Genomic DNA, 20,097 nt, shown 5'->3' on the forward strand with positions numbered 1-20,097 from the left:
TTCTCCATTGTTTGTGCTGAATTATTTTACGGAAATAATGCATTCCTTCAAAAGTTGCGTACAAAAATTGTATTAGAATTTTATGAATGATACAGTTTTACTATACATGTAGCTTTTGTTATAACTCCAGACCACCAGCAACAAAAGTTTATAAAAAATATATTTCAAACAATTTGAAAGCAGAAAAATCATCTAGAAGAGCACTCGCTTATTTTTATATTATACAAAAATATTCTGTGTAATAGTCTTTAAACATTGGAAGTTTAAAAAGTTAATGAGTAAGGAGTCATTTACTGGAGGAATAAGGTTTGGATGAATTTATAATATGTTAAAAATATCCCTTTAACTCACTATCTTAGCACCACTTTCCATGTTAGCAATAAACAATATGTAATCACAGCGGACAGCGTTCATACACCAGGTAAAAGCAGATAAACTGGTTCCAGAGCGTTTACACTGTAGCAAAGGGTGGGGGCCTGGGGGTACAGTGCTCCTCCACAATTTTCCAGCGCCCCTAGGTGCCCCTCTCCTTGGAAAAAATCCCATAACATATATGTAGTGACCTCCAAAAGAAAAGGAAAAAACATACCCCTGCCCCCCCCCCCCTCCCCCCACAGGAAACCGATTCCTCCAGCTACCCAAAACTCTCTTAGTAACTCCTTTTCAAAGTGTAAACAAAGCAAATGTGTTACACCTACTTAGAAACATGGAGTGGAAATGCAATTCTTCACCATATGAAACATGTCATGAAATCAGAGTCATGGATTTGAGCATCTTGAAGATAAAACAAGAATAATCACCAACAAATATATGACATGTCATGCCCATTATTTAGGATCAATAAAGTCTACTCCCCAAACAATTCATAAATAGACAAAAGCAAAACACCAACATAAATGAATAGAAAAACAACACTACCCACATACAAAGGAAAAACAAAGTGAGCCCTACAAAATAAACATCTTTTCAGACACACACATACTATGAATGACTACTTTATGTTAATACCAAAATAGAAACTAAACTACTTCTTGCAAGCACATATTACTAAATAGTTATATTATGATAAAGTTTCCATTTAATCCCCCCAAATAGCTACCTTGATTAAAATCCTCTAAAGGGTCTAACATGGTCCTGATTGGGGGAAATTGATAATTAGTAAAACCAAGTTTATCATCAGCATTTTAATTGTACTTTGCAATCACTCTGGAATCCTTCTCTTCAAATGTGGAATCATGCAAATTCCACAACCTGATTAATAACAGCTTACTTTCCCAATTAGGAATGGAAAATGTGTTTTTTTCCAAATAGGAATATGGTCCATAATCAGGTAAAGCAAACAACTAAACTATCCCAATTGGAAAAGGAAAACTCCCTTCTCCCAAATAGGAATACAGATGGTCCATATTGAAGAAAACAACTTAACTATCCCAATTGAGAATGGAAAACTCCTTTCTCCCAAATAGGATTACAGCTGGTCCTTAGAGAAAACAATTTAACTATCCCAATTGAGAACTTCTAAATAGGAATACAGATAAATAAAACAAACCTAAACAACCCCAATTGGGAATTTGTATCTAAGTTAAAATTATCTCCTTCCAATAAGAGTATAATTTGTTCCCAGCTGGAGATGAAACCTGAAATCTAAAATGGATCCCAATTGGGATTGTGTTTCTACTATTCTTGAACTAGGGATACAAATAGCCCCAATCAGGGAACTGTACCATCCAAAATGACAATGTTTCTTTTCCTCTTGTGTAATCTTCAACCGAGAAGTACGCCGAGCAGAAAAACCCTGGGTAATACTCCCCTCCTTCCATAATAAAAATAAAAACCACGACGACATCACATGACACTTAACGAAAGTTTGGTCCAGTTTCATTTTCCTAATATTAATCTAAATAAAAAACATACACAGTGTTGGAGAAATTGTCCACATACCACTCTATAATTAAGGCATAGTTGAAATAGGCCACTTTAGTCATGCAATAATGTTTATCATTCATTATAATCAATGTCTAAACAGTTTTTCCATCATTATAGAGGCATTATACAAAGGTCCTCTTATGCCATGGTTCCTTTACCCATGGAGGTAGGAATAGACTAATAGAGCCAGTATGTGATGTCCAATGGAGTTCTGCAGGCCTTATACCAAGGAGGTAGAAACCTCCCTGCTTATACCCTGTTCTTGCAAGGGCAATCCAATTAAATGTAAATGTGGACACCCATCTACCAAATCCTTGTACAAGACAAATTTGTACTAATCTTTTCAAAGTCCAAATATTTGGGCTCCACAGAGGGGAGGCCTCAGAAGGATCTTTAGCCAAGGTCACAGTGGGTTGGGGTTCTCAAGGAAATTAGATTTGCACAAGCTCATCATAAAATACCAACATGTAGGTTTGAACTATACTCTGTAACATGGTCAAATGGCAAAATATTGTACAATGATTCTTACATAGATTCATAAGGAATGTCCATTAAAACACAAGTAAAGGTGTTCATTTTTACAATTCCAGTATATTTTCATCTCCAAATTAGAATTGTTTTAAAAATGAACACCTTTACTGAAAATTGTGCAATGATGTTTATAAGTAAATATCATCTAGAATCTTAACTTGTTTACCTCAGTTTTCTGTTATTCGGTTGAAATGAAATTTAAAAATATGCTGAAGAAAGGTATCTACAGTTTAAAATAAATAAAAACCAAATAAATGTTTCCCGCCCGCTTGAGCAAAAAACTATCAATTTAAATCCAAATGAAAATTTCTCTATTGGATGTCAACATCTTTCTCTTTGCACAGTTTTGTACAAAGCATGAACAAGCTTAACACTACACTACTAAAGTAAATGGTTATTTTGAGAAATCAACGTATGTTAAAAACTGATGGCTGCAGTTAGAGAAGAGTTCAGTGATTTTAGTTGGTCCCCGCTTTATGGTCATAGACTTGCCGTCTTGTTCCATAGGACATGCCTGATTGTGAAGCGCCTTGGTTGGTACCCATCTGTAGACCAATTACGTTCTGTCCTGCCTTGAGCTTCTCTTCTGAGAATTCACGCTTGTTTTCGCTAGATTGTTTTACTCCGAAGGTTGGACCTTGAAATTCACATTTCTGTGCCTGGATGAACAAGAAAACAGATGTGGAATTAGAGTAACTATTAATAAAAAATATGAATAGTAGACTTGCGGGTACAACCATGTGTAAAATCTCTTTTGAGGGCGGGTGTGGAATTGGGGAAAATTCTTTTTGCAGGCTTTTTTGTCTTAAAGTATGCCATCTCAGGTCTGGTATTTCAGAGAGGGGCGGGGTGGGAAGGGGGGGGGGGCAAATATGCTCATCTTATCGCTGCCTCATTTCATTTTTAAAAATGTGTTCCAGTAAACAGTTGTTACTCTAATATACGTTACACGTAGAGGTGCCACAATTCTTTGCCCTTAGTAAGGGCCCCTGACTGAGCCCCTCACAAGTATTCAGTATCACAATCAGGCATATATCTTATTCATTATAACACACTGCTTTCCCATTTTTCTACTTTTTTTTATCAATATCCCTATTAGCTATTGCTGAGTTAAGAAGCTGTAATCCACATAAATGTTGGCAATTCTGTTAAAATTTAGCTTGGTCTTCTTTTTTCAGTTGTTTCAAGAAATTAGTCTGGATCAAACAAAAATGTCTCTTTTACAAAAATTTGTACTTACCCTCCTACCAAGAGCTTCCATTCCTGTCAAAACCTTCACAGAAAACAAGAAAAAAAATATTCAACTCAAAATCACAAGAGCAATCACAATAAAATTTGTCCAGCTTACTTCAAAAGCAGAGAAGTAAGCCTCAGCAAAAGATGTTTCAAGAACAAATAAGAAGAAATGTGGACATTTAGGATAGATTTGCATTGTTGGTGCTCTAATCTGCTTACAAGAGTCACAAGTTAAAACAGCTTTGCTTTTATTATGGTAAGCAGTTAACATGAAGCATACATGTAATCTGTTATTGCAGTGCTGTCACTCTTTTGTAAGCACAAAGCATCTGCTTACAGGCTTGAATGAAAGTTCCATTGACATTTACTCTCTTCTGTATAATTGTAGACTCTGAAGATGAAAACTAACTTACCCCATTCATGTTACGTGCTTCATAGAGATCTACTGTCTGGAACAGATCTTGTTTTGGTACACCGTAAGCTTCACAAGCTGTCAAGAAATTGCCAATGTTTTCCATCTACAGAGGAACACAAACAAAGTTCAAACAACTTGAGAAGAATCTGATATTAAAAAGAACCGACTGTAACAACCGCAACGCTACAGATAGAATTTAAATACAGGATCACTGTTTTAAAAGCCAGGATTTTGTAAGCTTTGTGTGAGGGTCAAACTGAAAAAGCATTTCTTACAACTGCTTACAATTGGTATCCACTAATCATTACAGGATCCACACAGGCCTCTTGTAACATGGCAGGCCTCAGTATAGTCTTGGTTCCAAGACGCTCCAGTGATGTACAGTTTGTGGCGTGATAGCGGTTACATAATGAATGATAGCGCCACCTAGTGGCGCAATACTAGTCTCAGTAGCGTTGAGACATCAGCTCTAGAATGTATGTGTGTGGGGGGGGGGGGGGTCAGGGATTTGAATCACAACCAAGTAGACTTTTTTTTTTTTTTTTACAGTTCTTTGGAAAGCTCAGTTCACAGAGCTTATCATACGTTGCTGTAAGGGTAAAAATAAACAATACTACACTTTGTTCTTCTGAGACTGGAATTAGAGGAAACAAATCACAACAAATAATTAAAAGCTGAAATGTAATCTTACCATTTTAAAGGCCATTGTTTTGCTTTCGTTGATTTTCTTCACACTTCCTGGTTGCATGATATTAATCAATCTGTGTATGAAAATATAATGTTTTTTACCATGGAATACTTTGTGTCGTAGAGTTAGATATTAGTTTTAATAACCTGTTTCTTAGTAACAGGTGCACAGACATTCTTACCTGCATAAGACTACCCCATCTTTTAAGGCTTTAGCGAAATTAGACCATCCTAACTCGGCCGGCTCCAGATTTACGCCAACGATGGACTCAATCCAATTTCTACATTCAAGCTCTTTTTCTTCATCATACTGGCCCTTTGCCTGGATACAAAGACACAAATAAATTGGGTTGATCCATTTACAAGTCAATTAAGCAAAACCAAGCACTTAGTTCTTTACTGCCATCTGCTAGCATCAATGAGTGGTTTTTATACACACTTAATGTAAGGGCTAATTTCCAGTGTTGCAGTACTCATGTGTACTCATTGCATACGCACTAGAGTACCGTGATGGTACTCAAACTTGTACTTGGCAGTACTCAAAATTTACTAGTACTCAAAATGTACACTCAATACTGGACTGACAAACAACCAAAGCTCTCGCTTCCAACCACGAGTTCTTATCAGATCAACACTACTCAAAAGAGATTTACACATAATGGTGATACTGCAATCCTCACCTGAAGAATATTAATAGGCAACGCTTAGATGATTCTTATGAAGCCACCGATTGATTACGCTGAAAATAAATATGGTTGAGGCCAAAGGTTGATGGATACACTCAAGCTCAAAGGAAGCCATCCACCTGTACTTAATCATCCATGAGCTTTGTACTAACTGAACCTACATTTGTAGTGACACCTCAGAAGAATTTGCAAAATGCAAATGTAAATAAACAGTACAGTGTACAATCTGATTCTGATAGGAAAACAAACAATCAAAAGCTGACAAATAATTATAAATGCTCTTTTCAGATCAAATGCCATATGGGGGTTCTAAGAACAAAAGTAGGGTAATAGATTGTTTTTTTTTTGTCAACATAATGAATTTTGGCGATTCAAATATGTTGTCATACTTTTATTGACTGCTTACTCCGAAGGGTTCTTACCACAATTTCAATCTTTATATATTTATAAGAAAGTTCTGGTTAAACTAAACAATTCCTTTCAGAGTCATACCAAGTAAAAAAACAAAGCCATTGATACTTTACACATAAGTATTTTTGGATAAACCTCAATTAGTTTCAATCTGCAAAAAACAAACAAACAAACAAACAAACAAACAAACAAACAAACAAACAAACAAACAAACAAACAAACAAACATGAACAGGTTGCTTGTAACATAACTTCATAGTTCATTGGAAATACATAAATAGAGAGAAAGAGTCTGAACATCTGTTAAGATTGGTTTAGCGCATTATAAATGCCAATAATTGTTATTATATTATTATTATAGAGTCAGAAAGCACACAGAAAACAAAAAAGGGGTTTAAGGGGTCTCCCTATTCATTGTCAAATGTTAAAACATTCAACAATGAATAATACTCCAGAGAAATATGTGTAGTCTGAAATACTTACAAAGCTTCTACCATTACTAGGTCATGCCTAAATAATAGATTCAATAACACCACAGGGGTATGTGTTACACAATATCATAGGACTACTAGGGCTTGGCTGAACACCTTACAGCAAACCCCTCCATATAAAGGCCCTAATATAACAAACTTATTATTACACTTCACAATCGGTCCTACTACTTGCCGTCAACTCGCCGACTTGCCGTCAACTCACCGTCAACTCATTTTCGTGCCGTCAACTCATTAAATTTACATGAAAAATCTATAAAAAGGGGGCACGGAAGTGTTAAGTCTGGGCTAAACTACATATTTCTCATGGTTTTCGGTACAAATTCATTCACAAAAACGACTTTGTGTTGATAACAAAAAAGTACCAATCATTGACATCTTGGGCCAAGACTAATCATTGTGAAAAAGCAAGATGGCGGCCGACAGTTTTTTGGCTTTGAGAATTTTTTTTCACGAGAAAAAAAAATCAATTTTTATTCCGAAATATGACCTAAAACTTACGCGAATGCTCTTTGAGCTGATACTTTACAGTTCTATGCTTCTTTTGTGGATTTTAAATGTATATTGGAGGAGTTGACGGCGAGTTGACGGCGCAAGTGAGTTGACGGCGAGTTGACGGCAAGCAGTAGGACCCTTCACAATACATCTACCTCAGTTGTCCACGTGGATTTTGAATGGCTTCTTTTAAGATTATGCTGCTAAGAGAGAAGCCAAACAAACATACAACTCAAAGATTGGGGACAATGCTTGGATTATGTTTTTTTATAAAGAGGATCAAAGTTAGGTACCCGTGCTAAACTTACTTTTTGTGTGGAGATATTAATAGTATACAAAGCTAAAAAAAATTGAAATGCTTTTGCCCTACTGTGTTTAATAATCATCACTGATTAGGGGGTGAGTTCACTCATTCCTACCCTCAAACTTTAAAGAACCATTATTCTTCAATTTCTTTCAATAAACTTGTTGCAAAAAAAAGAAAAAAAAAGTGAAAATTTTGTCCAAATAAATGCTTAATAATTCTGAACACTAGAGTTAAGTGGGTTTTCTTCAGGAAAGTGTAAGAAATAAGACTGTAGCCGACACTTTCAGACTGTGCGTTAACCTCTTGATTCTTAATTGCAAGGAAGGAAATAATTATGGATGTTCCAATTGTCTTTATTTCCTGTCAAAGAAAAAGAGTCTATTCCAGGAAGGTAAACTCAATCAACAATACTGGCACAAAAAGAAAAAGAAAAAAACTTGGCCAGCTGAACGCAATCAACAATCCTTGCATGGCTTTCCTCCCCACAAGGACAATATTTTCACCTGGGCTTTTAATTCACTTCAACTCATGGACTATGTATGTCTCCATGTTGAAAATAACTCTTCATGCACATGTTATTTGGCTGTGGCTGCTGAAATGCACATTGCAAACCCTTATAAGGTGCTACATAATTGGGTCTTAGAATTAAATTCAATTACCTATCTTTCTGTAAACAAGTATATATACTTCTGAGTGCATTTTAGTAGAAATGTGCGCTACATTATTAAAATACTTCAATACTATTACTATTTAATTATTAATAATTTTTGGTTTTTACCCATATACACCGATGTATGAAGCACTGTATACTCAGTACTTTCCCCGAGTCCTGTCTATTTGATTATTGTTTGACAGTGTGAAATTATTCCGTCCCAACTTTAAAATTGTCCCAACTGCAGTTAGGAATGGTCCCAACTTCTAAACAGACATTATTCACAGAGCTGTTTGGGGTTATTGTCCACTGTTGACAACATTCCACATGACTGGCTGTGACAATAGCTCTGAGTAAACCATTGGCATATTTGGGAGAAAACTGGCTGTACAAAAGCCACTTCCTACCTCCATGATGCAGACAATGAGCAACAGGGAGCACTAGATGAAGGGTGGAATGTTAAGAGGCAAGACCAAGGCATCTTTGAACAGATAAAATAACCATTAATATTTATGGGGTTTAGTATCTATTTTCTTCCTCCATGGTTAATCTGATGACACATGGGTGGTTACCTCCCCATGGTGGTTACCTCCCAACCATCAAGAAGAATAGAACAAGGCTGGAGAGGGGAAAACACCCAAACTCTTGAGAGGGGAAAACACCCAAACTCTATAGACCAAACTGTATTATGTTGGTGTTTGTTTGAGACAAGCACAATGTTGTGACTCTGGACGGTCATACCATTTCCTTCCTCCATGGTCATACAGTAGAGGTTTGCTCTTAACGGGGGGGGGGGGGGGGGGGGGTAATAATATAAAAATGTAAGGCTCAAGTGCCCATTAACACACCATATCCTGATATCAGGTTAAGACAAACTTAATTTTTTTCTCTAAAGATATTCCAAATCGGTATCGTTTTTTTGTCCAATCCGAAGGCAGTCCATGCGTGGAGGGAACTCCATGATCCACCCATACCACTCAGTTTAGATCACAACGAGTGATTTACACAAAGTGAACAAAGACAGGCAGGTCATTGTATTGTCTTTCTTGGTCAATGTGTGAGGCTGAAACACAAGTAAACCTTCACATCACTGCACTAGACACCCTAGATCCCTAATCGAGGGAAGACTTATCATTACTACAGAATTTCACAACCTACCTTTCTTTCCAGTTCTGCAGACAACCCATAAGATCTACCTTTATTCATGATTATTTTTCTCGTGGACTTTACAGCAAGGTCTGGTTCAACCCAATCTAAGAATCCCAGCGATCAGTTTCAAAAGCGGTGGTTAATTCCTGTGTTCGGTAGTTAAGCAGTGTGCTTGTAAATGCTGTGCTCTCAGATCGAAATGCAGTCTCATGAAACGTGACCCATGTGTGACCCAACACACACGCCCTCTCAAGATTAAAACCAAGAAACATCGACTGTTTTATGTTCCTTCCTACATAAATAACAAAACTAAAGTGGTCTCTCCTATACATCAAAAGTAACCAAGTTTAGTGTGTTTCTTTTGATCAAACAAATGATGCCTTGTTCCATTATTTTCGTGATGTAGCGAGAGTATAATAACACCTACTATAAAGAAAAACTAAAATACACTCGTAACATAATTCCTCTATGGAGCACCATGGAGCAAGTTTATTGCTCCATGGGAGCACCCAGCCCCATTGTTGCTCATTAACTTACAATTCATGCAACAGTCGTCGTTAAAACAACACCGATTTTTGACGTATGAGGTTAGGCATTTGACCTTCGGGCCCGCCAAATACCGTTCTTTTCTTCAACTGTTTGTACAGCATTATGCAGCAATCTTCACATATTGATGCATACATTTTTGTGTTGCTAGGCTATTCTCAATGACTACTTTGAATTTTGTTCAGAGGCAGCAATAAATCGATGGGTTTGTCGCCTGAATGACACATGATGTTTTTCTCTTTCAAAATTGTTTACTTTACACAAACTAATAATATTTCATAATTGACATTTTTCTATAAGAAAAAATCTAAACATTTATTAGTGTTTTATTCTGTCTTTAGCTTCTTTAGAGAGCCACTTTATTCTTCGTGGCTCCCGGGTGGATGTTTTATATTTCCCCATCCACTTGGGCTTATCATTTGCTGTGTCGTAAACGGTGGAACAGCCCAGAGCGAGATTTGGTAAAGGGGTATTTTTGGGACGTACTTGAAGTCATGGTGCTCAATATTTGAAGAAATTGGGCGTGAAGTAAACGTTTTAAAGTAATTATTCGCTTTATGCAAATCTTTAGTCACGTGAATTTAAAAAGTGAATAATTATTTTAAAACGTTTATTTCACGTCCGATTTCCTACTTGGGGCCCACCATGATTTCAACTACGTACCCAAAATACCACCCTGCCAAATTTCAGTTTGGGTTATTATTTAGTAACAGAACACTAGGTCCAAAAGCCATATAATGTGGATGGAAATCTCTTGATAAGATACATTCACCCCGGGAGCCACGATAACGAAGTGGCTCTCTAAAGAAGCTAAAGACAGATGAAAAACGCTGAAGAAAATTGATACTTAAACTGATATGTAAATATCCATCTTCTGAAGTACGTCTAAAGAAACCATGTCATAATTAAAATCGTAGACAGACGTTTCAAACGAAACGTCACAGCGTGAATCGGTAGAACGTGGGCAACTCTGGGGAAAAAATTGAAGCGACATTCTTATTCCAATACATTGATATCTTATAATAATTACTATAACAAGCCACAATTTTCACAAATCTTATTGCCATTAATTTAGTACAGGGTCACCATGGAAATTTTAGCCATAAAATTGTTACCAATCATTTATTTTTAATGTTTATATTTAACACATCGTGTACAAAACCTTCAAGGAATTAGTAGCCACTTATTTTTTTTACCAATCGTTTATTTATTTATTTGTGTAATAACGAAGTCGTGTACAAAACGCCTTGGGAACTAGGCTACATGGGAAAGAAACACAACTAGTATAGAGACCGTTTGACTAATCACATGATATTAGTTTGTCATTTGTTCTTTGCTCCAGATTATCAATGTGACATCCATGAGGATGTTCAGGAATTTCAATATTTCTATTGATTTGAGTAGCCAGGATATAAATTGAATTTTAAAAACAATAAATAAATAAATGAAATCAATAAACAAATTATTATTTGGGCCATTTTGTACTTATGCTGGTTAATAGTGAAAATCCCAATTATTCTTTGAAACATCTTGTTTTTTGTACCTATACACCGATGTGTGTTAGCACTGTATACCCAGTACTTTCCCGAGTCCTGTGAACAAATATCGCAGGCATGTTACTCGGGTGGGATTCGAACCCACGACCCTTGCAATTCTAGAGCAGTGTCTTACCAACTAGACTACCGAGGTTGCCCAGTAGCTAGAGGCAGTTCGAATCCTTTGTTTTGGCAGCGGGTACCGCAACGATAATAAGAGATGTAAAATTTATGTTTTCAAATCCGTAACAAAAGTTAAAAACGTTGACAGGTCCCCCAGAAGAGAGCGCCAGACCCCGTGCTTTGCGTTTCTCCTCTAGGGCACAACATGCGGCAAATACAAAAAAAATGAATCAATCAACAAAATATCATTTGGGTCATTTGGTATTTAGTGAAAAATCCTTATTGTTGTTAGCATTATCTTCAATTACTAAATTTTCATTAGAATTCCGTAAAAGTAAAAACGTTGACAGGTCCCCCAAAAGAGGGCGCCATATACCCCGTGCTTCGCGTTTCTCCTTGACAGATATGAGGCAATGACCAGGGGTAACACCCCCCCCCCCCCCCCCGTTGTCTTCGAGAAGCATGTGGACCGTTGAGCTGTGCATTTTGGAGTCACTTCCATCCAAAGCACAGTGTTTCATGTTTATGTTTTCAATGTAGTATTTTGAAGGTCCAAAAAAACATTTTTTTTGTAGGCAAATGTTCGTTCGTATTTCACTTTTGATTAAGGTTTTCTACAGGTTTTATAAAAGTGTTATAGAGCTGCTTCAGCAGAAAATAATTGCTTCTAATTAATGTTCTATCTTGTATGTAATGTCTTGACTGGTAAACTTATTCTGCGGAAAAGCATATCTTTGTCAGTGCCATTTTCTGTTTGAAGCAGCTCTATATGAAATTGAAGCTCGGCGGACACAGCAGACAAGTGCAAGATACAAACTTCACAAACAAGACGGTCAGTGTAGAGTGCTTTTTAATGTCGAAAATAAGTTTGTGCATTATTATTCTACAAAAAAAAGGTCAAATAAACATTTATGGGCATACAGTCTGACTGGTATAGCGACTTCACCTGCCCGTTTTGTCCAAAGGTATAAAGGCATAGTCAACGGCAATCTTGGTCTCAAATCCTAGACTAATCCAGACCTTAACATTTAAATTGAAACTAACTGATGTCTTAACAAAAGAAGAATAGAAATAGCTGCAAACTGCCGATTTACAATGACATTTCGTGTAAATAATAATTAAAGAGTCTTTGATAACAATCTGAGGGTGACAAAGGAGTGGTATTTCCAAAACAAAACAAAACTGGAGCTTATATAAAAAACTATAACCACAAATCAGATCGATGACAAATAAATGCAAGTCAGTAGTCTTTTTGTAAAGCTTATGATTTGTGGCATGTTTTACTCCCACAGCCAACGTAATGAGAGAAGATACTGATTTGTTCCTCTCCGATGTGAATCTGTTTGGACTCTTGTTTTTATGGGAAGCCCTTTTGTAACCTTTTCGATAAAACCAAAGATAGTGACACAAGTTAAGGCTCAAACCGATAATATACATTAGCTGTATAAAAAGGTAAAGTTTTGAACAAAATATTTAACATGTTGTATGAAAACAGCTACAACTAACCCAACAAGAAAAATACTATGATATAAATATGCAAGATAATTATTTTAAGGCCAAAGTGAAATCTTTTCCTTTATTTCTAGTTTTCAATTCAAAGTCTGTTCAAAATAAAAGTGTTTGTAAAGAAAGAAACAAATTCGCCCTTTATATTCACACAATCTTGAACTTTACTTGGTGTGTGTTTTTAATAAAGAATACTTTATAAATGAATATAAATGAACCAGAATAAACATTCAAGCATCAGTTAGGTGCAATTGATTTGACCAGAAGAAACAAAATGCCAGCACCGTAGTTTTATTATGCGATTGAACATGTTAAGCTTTAATCATAGAGGGCGCTATGTATATTAATACATCTCCATCAAAATCTATTGAGTTTTGTCGCAAGTCGTTTCGTACTGGCGTGTTGTTTTACAACACAACAACATGAAGATTGTACAGTTCAGTGTATACTCAATAGCAAATAATTATTTCAATTTTATTTATAAACACTCTGAACAGTAGAAATTAAACTAAAACTAAAACAGAAAAACCCTGTTCTCTCTCAAAACTAGAATTTCTTCAACCATATTTCGTATAAACCTAAAATGCAACGCGGTTTAATTGGCTTCAAATGAAAACAAAAAACTATCCTGTTTTTTGTTGTCTCTATGCATGTTTTTTTACTTCTTCTTTTTCTTGAAACACCACTTAATGACGTGAATCTCTGACCTCTCGCGGCGCTCCATATGCCGTCATTCCAGCCTGTGATGCACCCTTATTTGTTCCCATCTGAAGACCGATTACATTTTGTCCGGCCTTTAGTTGCTCCTCTGTAAATTCCCGTTTCTCTCCTTTGGACTCCTTGGGGCCTAAAGTCGGTCCATTGAAACCCTTTGCCTGTGCCTGTTGATAAAAGTACAAAAAGCCATGACGGGGATCAGCAGAGTGCAACCCATAGTGAATTACTTTGTGGGTCATCAGTTATACACTAATTATTATGAAACACCTATATTATTGTATTTTATCATAATGAAGGGAAATGCCTAAATAATTGTTTAATTGAATTGAATTGAATTGAATTTAGGTTAAGTGAAGTTAATTTAAATTAATTTAATTTAGTTTAATTGAGCTCGGACGATTCTTGGAACAAAAATCTGCACCACAATAAACAGTCAACAACAATCCTTTTGGGAGTTTTGGGTTCTGACTTGGAGTTTCATTATAATCAAATAGGATTTGATTTAAAAATGTAAACTTATGTTTAACTGTAAATATTAATTGCACCCACCTTTCGTCCAAGAGCCATTATTCCATTGATTACCTATTTATGAAAAACAATGAAAGAAAACATCAAACAATTTTATGACAATCAATAAAACAAAACTCAAAACTCTTCCCAATCTTTACAATATTATTTGTTATTGTTTTTGAAAATAAAAGTGCAGTATCAACAACCTTGTATGCTTCGGCAGTGACTCCATCTAGGGCATTATAAGCGACTTCAGGTAGGGCATTAAAAGCGACTCCAACAAAGGCACTTAGTTTAGGGAATTATTATGTGACTTTGGTTAGGGCGTTATAAGCGACTTAGTCTAGGGAATTATAAGTGACTTCGGCTAGGGGTCATTAGTCTAGGGAATTATAAGTGACTTAGTCTAGGGAATTATAAGCGACTTAGTCTAGGGAATTATAAGTGACTTAGTCTAGGGAATTATAAGTGACTTAGTCTAGGGAATTATAAGTGACTTCGGCTAGGGTGTCATTAGTCTAGGGAATTATAAGTGACTTAGTCTAGGGAATTATAAGCGACTTCGGCTAGGTCATTATAAGCGACTTAGTCTAGGGAATTATAAGCTACTTAGTCTAGGGAATTATAAGCGACTTAGTCTAGGGAATTATAAGCGACTTAGTCTAGGGAATTATAAGTGACTTAGTCTAGGGAATTATAAGTGACTTAGTCTAGGGAATTATAAGTGACTTCGGCTAGGGTGTCATTAGTCTAGGGAATTATAAGTGACTTAGTCTAGGGAATTATAAGCGACTTCGGCTAGGTCATTATAAGCGACTTAGTCTAGGGAATTATAAGCGACTTAGTCTAGGGAATTATAAGCGACTTAGTCTAGGGAATTATAAGCGACTTAGTCTAGGGAATTATAAGTGACTTAGTCTAGGGAATTATAAGTGACTTAGTCTAGGGAATTATAAGTGACTTAGTCTAGGGAATTATAAGTGACTTAGTCTAGGGAATTATAAGTGACTTAGTCTAGGGAATTATAAGTGACTTAGTCTAGGGAATTATAAGCGACTTAGTCTAGGGAATTATAAGTGACTTAGTCTAGGGAATTATAAGTGACTTCGGCTAGGGTGTCATTAGTCTAGGGAATTATAAGTGACTTAGTCTAGGGAATTATAAGCGACTTCGGCTAGGTCATTATAAGCCACTTTGGCTAGGGCTTTGGCCTTCGTCTGCAGGGCAATGTTGAAGAACATACGAGAATAAGTGTTCTGGCTTAAAAAAACATCAATTCGGACATGACCTTTAAAGGTAATACTTACCTGTGGCATATTCTGCGCTTCATACAAGTCTACTGTCTGAAAAGAATCACTTTTTGGCAAGCCATACGTATCGGTCGCTTCCAAATACATGCCAATATTCTCCATCTAATAAAGTGACAAACGAATAAGGGGGGGGGTTAAACAACTGATCCAGTTTTCTGCAAGAATAGTTACTTGTGGTTTGATTAAATTTCGACGAATAATCAGCCCACTTATATATGCCCCTCCCCTTGTCAAAAGACTTTCCCGATGGGGTTCTAGGTGTACAATGCCAGCTGATGTGTGGAACATGCGAACAAACTAATTCGCATATACATTTATTCAAGATTAGTTTTTAGCTATAAAGTAAAGGATGAACCTATTGAAAAGAATTTGCTGTATGAAATGATCCTCGATCTTTTGAAGCATCTGTTTCTTTTACAGTCTGAATTTTTCGAAATTTACTATCTGGATGTCATAAGCTTTTCGTGTTATCCTCGACAATTCAGGTTTCTTGTCTTTAATTTTTTGTTTTTGTCTACTTGTTTTAATTAAAAGAATTCTGTGAAGATTGTCTAAATAAAAACAACAAACATAAGAAAATCTACATGATTATTTGGGTATTTCCTATATAAAGAAGGTGTATTGTTTTCAAATGAACAAAGTTTGACTCACCATTTTGAATGCCATTTTGCTTGTGTTGATTTTTTTAACACTGCCTGGTTGCAATACGTTAATCAATCTAGGAGAAGATAATAAATAATTGAGACATTTGTTTGTTATGTTTGTTTTCTTCCAATGGAGGTTAAAGATTACATGGTTAGAAACCAAATCTTATTGTTTGTCAAGCACACCATCCAACACATCTGTCCAAATGAAAGAATGATACAAAGGGTCAAATAGAGTTTGTGCAATTCAAATATTCAGCTATGTTTATATGTTCATTGCAGGAACCGAAGTAGGCAGAAAATGATATTTCGTGGTCCTCAAATTATATTGGTCTTGACTTTGAAAAATAGTTTGAATGGCAATGATTATCAGTTACTGTTAGACACAGTAAGTAACTGGGGCTCTGTACTAATTTTTTCTCTTCAAATTTTGACATTTGCTAGTTCAAAGATGCAATTGTCAAAAAGAAGAAAAAAAAGAAAAAAGAAAAAAAAAGTACAGAAGTCCAGTGTAGATTCGTATAATAGAGGATTAGTATAGAGTGACCAAGAAAGGATAAGTAGTCCCAACGGTAATATTTCTCAGTAAGATTGTAGGAACTTTATAACCGTATTGGTTTTGTTTCTCTTTGATTGTTTAAAGATTCGTATGAGATGGAAAGAGATAGAGAGAGTGACAAAGGGACATTCATACTTGCAAAGCATTGTGCCATCCTTCAATGCCTCATGGAAGTTGTCTCCTAATGGCTCGCCGACTACAGCCTTAATCCAAACCCTACACTGGCTCTCCAACTCGGGGTCATACTTCGCATCTCTCTTGAAAGGTTCAACAAAACAAAACGGAAGGTAAGTTGTGTTTAAATGTAGAAATGTGTGCCCATCCCCCCCCCCACCACCGGAGATTCTGCCCCCCCCCCTCCCAAAGCGTACTGATAGCGAGCCTGAACGCCTGAGGTCTCTCTTCGAGGCTCGTGAATAACGCCAGAGACCGGCCTAAACAAATTGCAAAACCGGCGTGTATAGTTTGACTTCTGACCTCGATCATTTCACATAGAGATACGCTGTCAACTTCAATTGCGGACGTGACAGCAGCGACTATTTGGGCATTATGTCACTGCACGTATACAAAATGATGATTGTATCCAATGGAATCACTGGAGATGACAGCGGGGACATGTCTTTATCCTTACTCATATTGCATCAATAGTCGATAAAACTGGCCCTAAAAACAACAATATTGTTTCTCTGTAAAAAAATGTTTAAACACAAAACAAAACTCAGTCAATGAGAGCTCTGGGACAAAACAATAGTATTTAGAGAATGGCCAGAGCCATGCCTAGAGAATTAATTTGCTCTCTTACTGTTTTTACAGTAAATATGCAAATTAAAAGTTGGATCCGACATATGAACGCTTAGGGCACATTCAAAAAAGGAACACAAGTCACATTTTTGAAACTATTTTCAAAACGACTCGTAATGGTAGTGTCGCGTATACGAACATATACGAATATGAACCGCCCTCTCGGAACCGGTTTAAACTGGGACTTGAGAGCCGTGATCCCAAGCGACTGGAACGGGACACCAAGCACGCTCCGTATAAGACGACACTACATGGGGATTGTATATAACCTTATCTAAATTGCACATGAAACATATCTCCTCCCCGTTCTCAACACAAATACCAACTTTTGTTCCACCAAAATATCACTTTGTAAGAAGGTAAAAAATATACAAAGAAACCTATCATCAAAGTTTCTTCAACTCTATTTAAGACACCCTTTGGGGGCTCCATGTGACCCAGTTTGGCAGACGAACACGTACAATGCTTTGAGTCAAAGATCAATCTTTGGGTTTAAATTCATGTGACGCCTAATAATAATATAAAGTATTGAACACTACAGCTTAACTTAAATATATTCTAGAGCTGACAAAATAGTCGTATATAGACAGCTAGTGTTCAATATTATTAATGAAACAACAAACAGGTTAATTTTTTTTTACCAGTTGAACGGTAAAACGTTATTTTTGAGTTTGTTTCCCAGTTATTAGTAAAGCTTTTATAGTGGTTGACCTTGAGTACAATGCAATAATGACCTTGTTCTAAGGTTAAATTGCAGAGTTATCAGATAACAAGTGGATCACCTTGGGAATCCATTGATTTTTCCACTGTCAAGCGACAAGCCACTGATTGTCAGTGTCCTCGTTATCAGTCGCCAAACAGCGTCCGTTGGCTGTCGTGTAGTATAATGAATGTCACAAAAAATAGGCACAACTTGGTGTTAGGCATAGCAGTGGTAACCTGAACTCAAACTACTAATTTTACTGCAAATGCAAGGTTGGTTGTCGATTGTTTTTGAACGTGGTGTAAACAAAAGAATGTCATAATTCAAATAAAAACAGCGATGTATTCAGAATTCATTTAAATATCAGACTCCTTGAAGTCACTTATAAGATTCACCCAATTGGAACCCAATACAGTTGTATATTTAATACCATACAATCACCCCTCTTACAATGAACTTCCCAATAGTAAAAGCAAAGCAAGCATTGTATATATATCTCTTATATTAAATTTACTAAGTTGAAGTCAAAACATTTTTTTATATATAAAATGGCAATGACCCGAAGACTCGTTATACATTTTGGGCCATAATGTGGACAGGTACTTGGTTTTACCATATCTCTCACTGGGCTGTTTCACCAAATATCATTGAACACTTCTCATTGTAACAACTAGCAAAAAGGAGAGACTATTATTACCATGACCGACCGTTCCATTGTGCTGTTGACTGTATGTGTAAGAAGGGACTGCGAAAAATAGCTGTTACTAAATGACCTGTAATAAATAGTAACAATAATAACTGGACTTGAGTCCATTCTGTTGGAATGATTGATTCACTAGTTTCAGCGACCTGCTCTTTATTTTCGGATTCTCTCACGTTGTCATGAAACGTGAATTCCTAATTTGTAAAGGTAACTATACTACATGAAAAGTGACCCAAAAAAATTGTTCGAATCTGCAAAATATTAGTTAGATTTGGAATCTACTAGCTGATTTGAACGTGTTCGCATTTTTACAACTTCAAGTTTAAAACTGTATAAAAAGAACAGACAACAACTAATTAAGCAAAACAACAACACCCGCCAGACAATTACACCAAACAGCAACCAGAAGCTCCCCCTAAAAAGAAAACCATTTATAAAAACATTTAGGAAAAAATACTTTGCGGCAGTACTGTAACATCAGCAGAAAATACTGCCGATTAATATCAACAACGATTATAAAATAACGGTCAACTTACAACTTGTTTTTTAAAACAGTCTATATACATTCCCTTAAAACATCCCCATAATTTGCAAACAAGCTTCAAGTAACAATGCACAGACAAAGTGCAAGTGCATCTTTAAACCAATGGTGAATATCTTATCTTAAACATAAAACACCGGTATCTAAATAACGGACAGCCAGAAAAACAGTTTAAATGTAGATGTATGTCACAACAAGGAAGTGGTTGCCATATAGACACACGTAAAATAACAAGTCTACTTCCTTTGGTAAGTGGTCCAACCTTTGTTTACATGGTGGGATATGTGTATTATTAAAGAGGGGGATGAACTTCAGTTTTCTGTCCGACTCCAAAATAGTCATCAAATTGGTTTATAGAATGGACCTACCTCAAAGAATAGCCCGGTGTCTTTTGGACACCCTGTTTTAAAATGCTGACACCCGTTTAATCTGCCATTTACGTGCAATTTGTAATGTAAGTGACGATTTGGACACCCAGTTTCCAGCCTCTTACCAAATTTTGCATAAAAACCTTGTCCCAATGATCATTATTAAAAGTTGAAGTTTACATCTCCATTTGAAACTACAAACCTCTGGGCAAGGGTTAAACCCTGAAGCTGGGTTCCCAAAGGTGCCCCACCCACTTGAGGGGTTGAGGGTCACAGCGGTGTCCAATGTCATGTTGTTTTTGACTTGGGTTCCTCATCAGAATATTTCGTTTAGTTCAGTCGATGCAGTGACCTTTGCTACGGTTTTTATATTTCAAGTTTTAGACATCAATGTAAACAACACAAGGGTCACGATTAATAGCACAAAATGATCCAATTTCACAGCTGCTTATAAAGCAGTAAGTGTTGCTTTAACAAATTTAAGCAGGATACCGTGCAGTCACAGACTGCACAGGACATAACATGTTGGCTGGCAACCTTATCTTG

At 36.4% G+C, this 20,097-nt stretch overlaps 2 protein-coding genes across 2 annotated transcripts; both read right to left on the bottom strand.

Annotated features, from left to right (window-relative positions):
• Positions 1–979: 979 nt before the first annotated feature.
• LOC117297439 (myophilin-like) lies at positions 980–9,191 on the bottom strand. The gene is made up of 6 exons (XM_033780475.1): positions 8,995–9,191; positions 4,978–5,117; positions 4,800–4,869; positions 4,107–4,211; positions 3,698–3,730; positions 980–3,116 (listed from the first exon to the last, which is right to left on the bottom strand). Exons 1-6 carry the CDS (start codon positions 9,040–9,042, stop codon positions 2,916–2,918), a joined length of 597 nt encoding a protein of 198 aa, XP_033636366.1. The 5' UTR covers positions 9,043–9,191; the 3' UTR covers positions 980–2,915.
• A 2,830-nt stretch (positions 9,192–12,021) lies between these two features.
• Positions 12,022–19,843, bottom strand: LOC117297661 (muscle-specific protein 20-like). Its single transcript, XM_033780809.1, has 6 exons — positions 19,754–19,843; positions 16,571–16,722; positions 15,884–15,950; positions 15,230–15,334; positions 13,962–13,994; positions 12,022–13,576 (listed from the first exon to the last, which is right to left on the bottom strand). Exons 1-6 carry the CDS (start codon positions 19,841–19,843, stop codon positions 13,382–13,384), a joined length of 642 nt encoding a protein of 213 aa, XP_033636700.1. The 3' UTR covers positions 12,022–13,381.
• Between the last annotated feature and the right edge of the window lie 254 nt (positions 19,844–20,097).

The sequence above is a fragment of the Asterias rubens genome, chromosome 12, assembly GCF_902459465.1.
Source record: "Asterias rubens chromosome 12, eAstRub1.3, whole genome shotgun sequence".
NCBI classification, from domain to species: Eukaryota; Metazoa; Echinodermata; class Asteroidea; order Forcipulatida; family Asteriidae; genus Asterias; species Asterias rubens.

What these genes read in the sequence shown, in the direction of transcription:
- LOC117297439 (XM_033780475.1), bottom strand. Translation starts at nt 9,042, where the DNA reads ATGAATAAAGGTAGATCTTATGGGTTGTCTGCAGAACTGGAAAGAAAG. An exon ending in GATGGGGTAGTCTTATGCAG is followed by an intron (nt 4,870 to 4,977) that starts GTAAGAATGTCT and finishes TTTCATACACAG; the next exon opens with ATTGATTAATATCATGCAAC. An exon ending in AAGCACGTAACATGAATGGG is followed by an intron (nt 3,731 to 4,106) that starts GTAAGTTAGTTT and finishes TTTTCTGTGAAG; the next exon opens with GTTTTGACAGGAATGGAAGC.
- LOC117297661 (XM_033780809.1), bottom strand. Translation starts at nt 19,843, where the DNA reads ATGACATTGGACACCGCTGTGACCCTCAACCCCTCAAGTGGGTGGGGC. An exon ending in GGTTTAACCCTTGCCCAGAG is followed by an intron (nt 16,723 to 19,753) that starts GTTTGTAGTTTC and finishes AACACAACTTAC; the next exon opens with CTTCCGTTTTGTTTTGTTGA. An exon ending in GATGGCACAATGCTTTGCAA is followed by an intron (nt 15,951 to 16,570) that starts GTATGAATGTCC and finishes ATCTTCTCCTAG; the next exon opens with ATTGATTAACGTATTGCAAC.